Below are 8,772 nucleotides of genomic sequence, written 5' to 3' on the forward strand. Positions count from 1 at the left end.
TTTCCTAGGAATCCAAGTAGGGGCACGCTTCGCCTCATTCGTAGTTGAGCTGTCATCTTTTTCAAAATAGGTTTGCGGTTGTTTTCTAATTCGGTGATTTGGGTTTGGAACTGCTCCTGCAGTTCGGAAGCCATTTCCCATTTATCCTCCCAAGGGTGATGGACTACAAATTCATGGCACCAATTCTTTTCAGATGCGCAATAGTTCTTCAATTTCTCCAATCGGGCCTTCAGGTCGTCGATGTATCCATGTTGCCGGCTTATGTCCAGGAAGATGGTCACTCTCCAGTTGGTCACGGATCTTCTTACGGTACCAAGATGCTCATAATATATCCCACTGCTAACAGGCAACGGGGTAATTTGGAACTGCTGCTCATCAGAAGTCCTTGGAAAGGAGTCGGATCCATAGATTGCCACTGGAACTAGGATAGAGGTTAGGCCTATCAGGAGGAAAACGGTTGGTCCTTTCATCATAATTTTCCTTTTTCCTAAAATGAATTAAATGTTAATATTGACGTTAGCGAAGTATTGGTTACAAATGGGTAACCAATACCTTATCTTTATGTTTGGCGAACCTATCGCCATTCTCGTTTTCCAGAATAACATTATTATTCTGGGTAATGTCTACAACCGTATACGGACCGCTTGCTCTGTTGTCAAATTTGTTTGTTCTTACTTCCTTGTAGGTGTATACCTGGTCTCCAACCTTAACATTCGATGATCGAGCCTTGCGATCATAGAATTCTTTAGAACGACATTTTGCCCTTCTTAGACTTCCAGCCGCCAAATTTTGCAACTCGGTCATTCGGGTGACAAGATCTCTCAGGTATGACCCATAGGTTTCAAGTTCTGGCCCTTGTGGAAAAGAACTTGGGATTCTTGCTATATGACCAAAAACCAACTCGTACGGAGTGAAGTCAGTCGCCTCGTGAATTGACGTGTTATAATTAAACATCGCAAATGGGAGCAGACGATCCCAATCGTCGAAATCCCTTGCGTAGTGTTTAATGTAGTCTGTCAACTCAATGTGGCTTCTTTCTAGAGCTCCATTGGTTTGGGGTCGATAGCCAGAAGTTGTAAGCTGTTTGACACCAAATATTCCTTCAAGCTTCCGCATTAGGGAACTCACAAAACTTCCGCCTCTGTCTGTGAGTACACATCTGGGTGCTCCAAACGTGGCAAAAAGGTTTGTCGCTACTGCGTGAGCGATGGTGGTGGTTTTTATGTCTGGAATGGGAACGGCAATGCAATATTTACTAAAGTTATCTTGCATTGTGAGAATGTGCCGATTCCCATTGGGGGTAGTTCTAAGTTTTCCTACAGTATCTAAAGACACTTTGTCGAAAGGCATAGCCGGTGTGTCTGTTATGATCATAGGCTCTCTCGTACGGGCCCTAGCCAGTTTATTCTCGAAACAACTTTTACATTGTCGAATAAACTCTGTAACTTCGTCTCGCAGTCTCGGCCAGTAGAATCGTTCGCGTATTCTACGGTACGTTTTCGTAATGCCTTTATGACCTCCTACAAGGCTACTGTGGAATTCTGATATTATCTTGGGTCGCAATTCTAAGGGAGGAACTTGAATTCTTCCGTGGCACAAGGTGATTTTTATATCGCCACCGCGGAATATTCCTGCTACTAGTTCCGCCATTTTGTTTTGTGGGAGAGAACCTAAGAGGTCTCCAGAATTTGCCATACGGCAGTGATTTTGATTGTCCAGCGTGAGGGCGTACTTTAAATTTTTCAAACCCTCGGTAACATCCCTCCAATCTAACTCGTCCGAATACCGCTTTTTAACTACGATTGAATATACCCTATATTTCCCACAAAGGGTAAGATGAACTTGTCCTTTTATGGGTTTACTGTCTCGAATGTCCTGCATGTCTATCTTTTCCGTAGCTATTAACAGTTTCGAAATGGAATCGACAGGCTCACAGTCCTCTGAGATAAAATGGGCATAATTGTCTCGTTTGTAAGTCAGTGGTTCTGTCCATTTATTATCAATGTTTGTTAATTGTTGTCCTCTACTTGTGGATTTTTCATCATCGGACGTTTCAGACGCCGAGGATGGAGTCGGGGGGTCACAATAGGGGATTTTTAAGTTCAAAAAGGGGCTCATTGGTGCCGCGCACTTCACTGTATTTTCACTGTTGGAACTTCGTGATTGTAATCGGCGTGGCATAATGTTTCCTTTTCTTTCTCTTGTTGGTTTTTCCAGAACAGGGGTTTCTCGTTCTTGATGGTGAGTGTATGGAGTCGACTGTGCATCTGGAGCGGACAGGAATCCTGGAGTTGAGATTGAAGGACTTTTTGAAAAAAATACATCTTCCTCAGGGTCTTCAAAGACTTGAGGAATTTCTTTAAATCGCACAACACTTCTTCTGGATGGTGGTCTATTTGGGCTAGAAGGGAACACTTCTGTGGCTGCTTCAGGACCAGGGGATGTTACATCTGCTTTGGCAACAGGTTGCTCTACTTCTTCCTCTCTTTTCTTTTGTCTACTTTGGTTGTAATTTTTCAGAAAATCATTGACTCTTTTTCCAAAAGCATTGTCGTTGTAGTCTTGACAAGGATCTAAATCCTTCAGGAGCTCCAAATATTCTTCATCGCTCTCACCTTCCGAGACATGTGGCTTCCGACGTGTCGTGTCCATTCCTTCATGATCCCAAGCCAGGGTTTGATTGGTAAGGTCCGATGGGTTGACACTTCTTTTGGCCAGAAATTCCTCAAATTTTTGGACTGATTTGTCGAGGTCAATGCAGGGGTGATTCTGTTTCCATTGCTCTTCATCGTTGATGGAGTCTGAACTTTCTTCGCTGCTAATAGGACGTGGCAAAACGCTGATCACTATATTTTCTGGAGCTTGTTCTTCTTCCGGTTCTTCTGCAGATGATTCAGAAGAAGAGCTCGATTCTGAAGGTGGCTCGAGGAGTGCACCATCTCTAGCAAGGCGATCTGCATTTTCATTACCTTCAATACCATCATGCCCTTGTACATGCTCCCAAATAACATCAGCATGTTTCAAGGCTTTTATCAATCGTTCGTAGGCTTTTTGGTTTTTGACGGGTTTGTTATCGTTCGTCTTCCAGTCGTTCTTTTGCCATTTTGGAACCCATTCCTCTATGCCTTGGACAAGAACTTTGGAATCAGTTTTAATTCTAAGTTTTCTGATCCCAGCTTTCTTTGCCTGATGGATCGCCACTGTAGCCGCTTCGATTTCTGAGGCGTTGTTGGTTTGTCGTCCTCCGTATCTTCGCGACACATTAAGGGGGTGGTTAGGTCCGAACCACACTCCTATGCCTGCTCTGGGCCTCGTTCCACCATTATCTCCACACGCGCCATCTACGTAAACGTCTGTGTAGGGTTCATTCGACAAGGGAAACAGGAGGGCTGAAGTTTCGGAGACATTGGGATCACTTCCGGTGGCACAAGATTGTTTCGGGGTCGGGCTTATCGGAACACTGGGGAAGGCACTATGGTCTTTTCGAAACACTGGAGGGTCCGAATCTTCTTCACTTTCGCTGGTGGACAATCGTTCGTCCGAAGAAGAACTGGAGAGTGCTGAATCTTTTGAAGGTTGGGCAGCAGAGGTCGTTCTTTTTCTCAATCTTTTGGCTATGCAGCTGACATCAGGGTCGATTGAGCTTACTGCTGCCGGAGGCCGATAGGGCTCCTCTCCGTCGGATTCCTTTGGCTGGGTAGAGCCTTTAGGTCTTCCCGGTCGTCGGGGTGGAGGTTCAGATCTTGAAGATGGACCAGGGAGTTGGAAGTTGTCAGCATTCATCCTCATGGGTCGGTTGCTTGATGCAGCTCCCTTTGGTCCTTTTAGGATAGATGTGGGCTTGAAATTCAAAGGTCCAGGGGCTGTCGCTCTTCGCGTAGGAATTCTAGGCTGGAGGCTCGCTGCCGGCTGTCCTGGTTTTGTTGTGGGAGGTTTTGACGGAGCTCCAGGTAATTTGAAAGTTGGGTTAGGTTTTAAAATGGTCTTTTTATCTGATTGGGAAGTTGATCTGGTATAAGGCCTTGTGGAAGAAGAACTGGGTTGAGAGGGGTTAACACTCTTAGGATCCTTTCCCGCACTATCCTTTTTATTGTCCTTTTTACTGTCCTTGATAGGCAATGCACGGAGTGGCGGGGGTTTTTGAGTAGAGTCATTTTTAGGGACATTGATTTCGGTATCTGCAGCATTGTCTAGTGACGAATCGGTCCAGTCCGATTCGGAACTCGCGTCAGAACACTGATCATTTTTGGTCGCCTTCTCTTCTACAGGATTGTTCGATAGGGCCTGCACAATTCGATTTATTTTACCCGGTTTATACTCAAACTTATATTGATAATCCTGGAGCCTCAGCCTCCATCTTGAGAGCCTTGCTCCTGGATTATCAATATAAGACATCCAATGAATGGGTTCAAAATCACACGCTAGTGTGAATTCTCGACCATACAGATAGGGTCGAAAATGTTCTACAGCGTGTAATACCGCCAAACATTCTCTTTCAGCTTTGGGATAGTTTAGTTCGTTTTTATTAAGGACCTTTGAGAAGTAGCTCACAGGTAAATCTATGCCGTCTACTTCTTGAGTTAGCATTGCCCCTACGGCATATTCTGAGGCGTCAGTGGTTAACTTAAATCCTTGTTGGAAGTCTGGATATTGCAGAATAGGTTTGCGACACAAGTATTTCCTTAGTCTTAAAAAGCTTTTACACTGTGATTCACCCCATTCCCACTTTACGTCCTTCTTTAACAATTCCGATAGAGGTTTAGCTAATTTAGCGTAGTCCTTGATAAAACGACGATAATATCCGGATAGCCCTAAGAAACTTCTAATGTCTTTTTGCGTCTTAGGTTTAGGGAAGTTTTTAATGGCTTCGATTTTGTTGGGGTTAGGTTTAACGCCATTCCCACTAATAACGTGCCCAAGGTACGCCACTTCCGTTTTCAAAAACTCACACTTGTCGGGTTGAAGTTTTAGATTTGCTTCCCGAAGCTTAGTGAAAAGCCGCCGGGCTCTTACATCATGCTCTTCAAGTGTGTCCGAATAAATAATAATGTCGTCTAAATAGACAAATGCCTCAGTATCGAGCATGTTACTTAGTACACTATTAAGTAATCGTTGAAAAGTGGGAGGAGCGTTCTTTATGCCCATGGGCATCCTATGATACTCGTAGTGACCGTTTCTCGAAGAGAACGCCGTTTTGTGTCGGTCATCGGGGTGTGTTTCGACTTGGTGAAACCCACTTGCTAAATCAAAGACGGTAAAGAACCTGGCTTTTCCCAAGCGATCGAATATTCCACTAATATTTGGCAATGGAAATGCGTCTCCAATTACCTTTTCATTTAGGGCTCTGTAATCGATTACGACCCTCCACTTCTTTTCTCCTGAAGCGTCGAGTTTTTTCGGCACGATTAGTAGTGGAGAATTATAATCGGAATTAGAATGACCTATTATCCCGCTATTGAATTGCTTTAGGAGCTGCGCATCTATTTGCTCCAAAGCCTCATTAGGGGACCTGTATTGTTTCTTTCGGATCACTTGGTCATCGATGGTCGGAATTCTATGCTGTACCATGTGCGTACAAGTGAGCATTTCTCCATTAAGATGGAATATGTCAGAAAAGTCTTCCGCCCATCGATTTACCATCTCTTTACACTCCGGAGTCAAGTGAGAGGTATGTAGGGACTCCTTGACTTTACGGACCCTATCAGAAATTCCCATGTCCGTGATCTTCTGCAATTTCTCGGAATCGGAATCAGAAAATTCTTCTCCGGGAAATTTACAAAAGTCAAATGGAATGAGCTTCTGTGGTTCCAATCGTAAGTCAATGTCATCCTCGGTGGTGTTAATGGCCATCGCATGGCATACACCATCTTTACTCGAGACTAGGGCTTCCCCCAGGTAGACACCTCCTGGGGCCTGCATGCGCGGGAGATAGCCCTCTTTCAACTCCGGGTTGAGCACATTGATCGCTATTGGTTTTCTGGTTCGAGCTTGAATTCTTAGTATTCTTGCGAATGGTTTAATTTGGGGTCTCAACTTTTCTCTAGCTTCCAGTGATTCGCGGTCCACAAACGGAATAGGAGTCACCGGATTTGTAATGGTTACAAGAGCATTATGTCTAAAGGAAAGTTGAGCTTGTTCCTGACGCAAGAACGGTCTTCCCAGAATTCCAGATGTAGAAATCGGGAAGCTACTTTTTACAACTTGAAATTCGATCGGAACATTGAGGACTGTAACCTCGACAGTTCCCAATGTTGGGACCGAATGATTGGTAATACCCGTAATCTCAGTGCACTTGCTTCGATCAAGTGTGAGCTCGGGTTTCAAAATATTGGCTTTAATTAAATTTGTGTCAGAGCCGGGGTCAACTAGGAAGTTCACCTTTGTTTCTTTGAACTCAGGTGCATCTAATTGAACTACTGGGGAATCCTCTCCCCTAAATTTTGCTCTACGGACCCAACTTGGTCCGGGGCAAAGTGGACGGTCCTCTGACGCTGGGGAGTTGGACTCGGGGCCGCGTCGGAGCGTCGAGTCTGTTGGAAGTTTAAATCCGGTTTTTGGAAACTCGGATTTACTTGTGGGCCTGGCGAGGCTGAGCGAGGTGGGGTAATACTCGGCCTATAGCCTTGTGTCGGTGCCCTGTATTGTTGGTACTGTTGTTGGGGCTGTACCGGCGCGTAAGGTGCAGCATACGGTATGGGTTGGATAGGTGGCGCATAAGCCATTGGTTGAGCAAACGGCGGCATCATCGATTTGTAGAATGCCGCCAATTGCTCCGGAGTGAATTGCATTACCCCGCTGGGTTGGCTTTGGCTGGGTCTAGGACCACTATTTTCCCTATCACTATCACTTTTTCTTTTTTCTATTGACACTTGCCCCTCTACCTGACGACTGTACGGGCTAGGGGATCGAGTTCTATCGTCTGCTCGAGTGATGTGGTAGGAGGACGGCCTAGTTCTTTCGTTATAGTTACGGCGTTCTTCCGCGTAAAGGGCATGTTCGAAAGCCTCATCGAGATTTCGGGGATTGCGCGTGTCGACAAACGTGGACATTTCCTCGGGCAGACCCCTAACGAAAGCGCGGAATACGTTTTCCACTACAGGCTGCATGATTATCTCGCTTTCGGACACTTCATGTCCGCGTTCGTTAGCACCGACTTCATTTCGAACAACTTCGAGATAAGTTTTGTTATATTTAAGTTCTAACGCGTGTCGTGCACCGCTTATGAGTCCTCTTAATCTGTCATGGTAGTCGCTTACCGTTTCAGTTTGCTTTAGTCTAATCGTCATTATATTGTCTAAGTACCATTGGTACTTTTTCGAGGATGCAAACCGTTTTCTTAAGTGCTCCGTAAGTTCATTTATTCCGTCAAAACGGAGTCCACGAACACTATCTCGCGCTGAGCCTCTTAATCTACTCAGAACGGCTTTGAGAAAACCAGGCTCCGACACTTCGGCTATAAACGCGGCACTGTTTTCTATTTCCTGCAGAAAATCTTTGAGAGGGGGCTGGCGGCCGTCAAAAAGAGGTATGTTTTGCGAGTTAGTTTGTACGGACATCTGCTCGAGGTACGGAGACAACATTGTTAGTGTGGTCTAATTGTGGAGGGGGAGGTCCTACGTTTGGCACTTCTCCTTGCACATGTATGGACCCGTTAGGGTTTGGGATCCCGTTACCACCACCCGTAGACATGTTTGTTTTGTATAATTAACCTTAACACAATATATATATATATAATAGTATATACAATAGTCTTAATCAAGGTGTAGGGAAGAGGTTGCTTGGCAATGGTCAAAATTCGCGAGCTGTGTCGCCACCCGCGAATTATTCCTGCTAATTGCTGCTTCGAAGTAATCGAGAGAAAAAGTTTCTAATTCTATTTGCAAAGTTTGCCTGCTAACAAAGTCTTGTTTATTTTTGAAAAGTCAATGATAATTCGATCATTTATTCTCCTCGTAATTTTGGTTCTAGTTGAATAGTAAGGAGATGATGTATTATCATTCATTTTTCTGTTAGACTTAGATTCCTCATTTCTATTTCTAGTTGCGCGATTGAGGTTTGTAGCTGCGTGACCCTGCTATTGATGGCTCTCACTTCTTCTAGGTTTAGGGCTGTTTGAGTTTCTAAATATCCGATTTTCAATTCTAATAAGTAATTACACCTGTCCAATTTAATGCTTTCTGTCATAAAGAAAAATATTTTTCTGTATAGTCTATTAATGCTTTCGTCTGAATTTGGAGAGATAGGAAGAAAATTTTTAATTCTCTTCCGATCTCAATTTTCCTTTTGGAAAATCACTCAGATGCAGCCGAGGAATTTTCTGGTCGTGCGGCTTTGTACTTGCAACCAGCGCGAGAGAGTTACTGTTCTTTTGAAATAAATTAATTATTTTAAAAGAGTTTCGTACCTTAAATTCTCAGTAGCATCGAAAGTTTGTCTTGAATGCGGATGGGATTTAAAGGGCGGAATTAGGAATAAACCCTGCTTCTATAACCCTTCGAAACCAAAGATTCCTTGTCCTAAACAACTTAGGGTAGCGTCTATCGATTCTACTACCCTGAAACAAATTTCTTCACCGTTTATTCGGCAAATAGACAAAACCCAAAATTTGGACCAGTGTGTTATTGATACAGTCGTCGTCGCAAATCTTCGTAACAAGTGTCAATTATCGTCTAGATTATATTTTGGAATGTAATTGTACTTAGTCAGTAAGTCAATAGGATGTTCAATTTTCCGTTTAAAACTTTATTTGTCTCTATAGTTTACGTAGGGTGG

The 8,772-nt window shown here is 44.0% G+C and overlaps 1 protein-coding gene across 1 annotated transcript; it reads right to left on the reverse strand.

The window, feature by feature from the left end:
• Positions 1 to 531: 531 nt before the first annotated feature.
• Positions 532 to 7,580, reverse strand: LOC122498338. The gene is made up of 2 exons (XM_043606021.1): positions 6,611 to 7,580; positions 532 to 6,530 (listed from the first exon to the last, which is right to left on the reverse strand). Exons 1-2 carry the CDS (start codon positions 7,578 to 7,580, stop codon positions 532 to 534), a joined length of 6,969 nt encoding a protein of 2,322 aa, XP_043461956.1.
• Between the last annotated feature and the right edge of the window lie 1,192 nt (positions 7,581 to 8,772).

Source organism: Leptopilina heterotoma, unplaced genomic scaffold (genome assembly GCF_015476425.1).
Source record: "Leptopilina heterotoma isolate Lh14 unplaced genomic scaffold, ASM1547642v1 Lhet_1471, whole genome shotgun sequence".
NCBI lineage: Eukaryota > Metazoa > Arthropoda > Insecta > Hymenoptera > Figitidae > Leptopilina > Leptopilina heterotoma.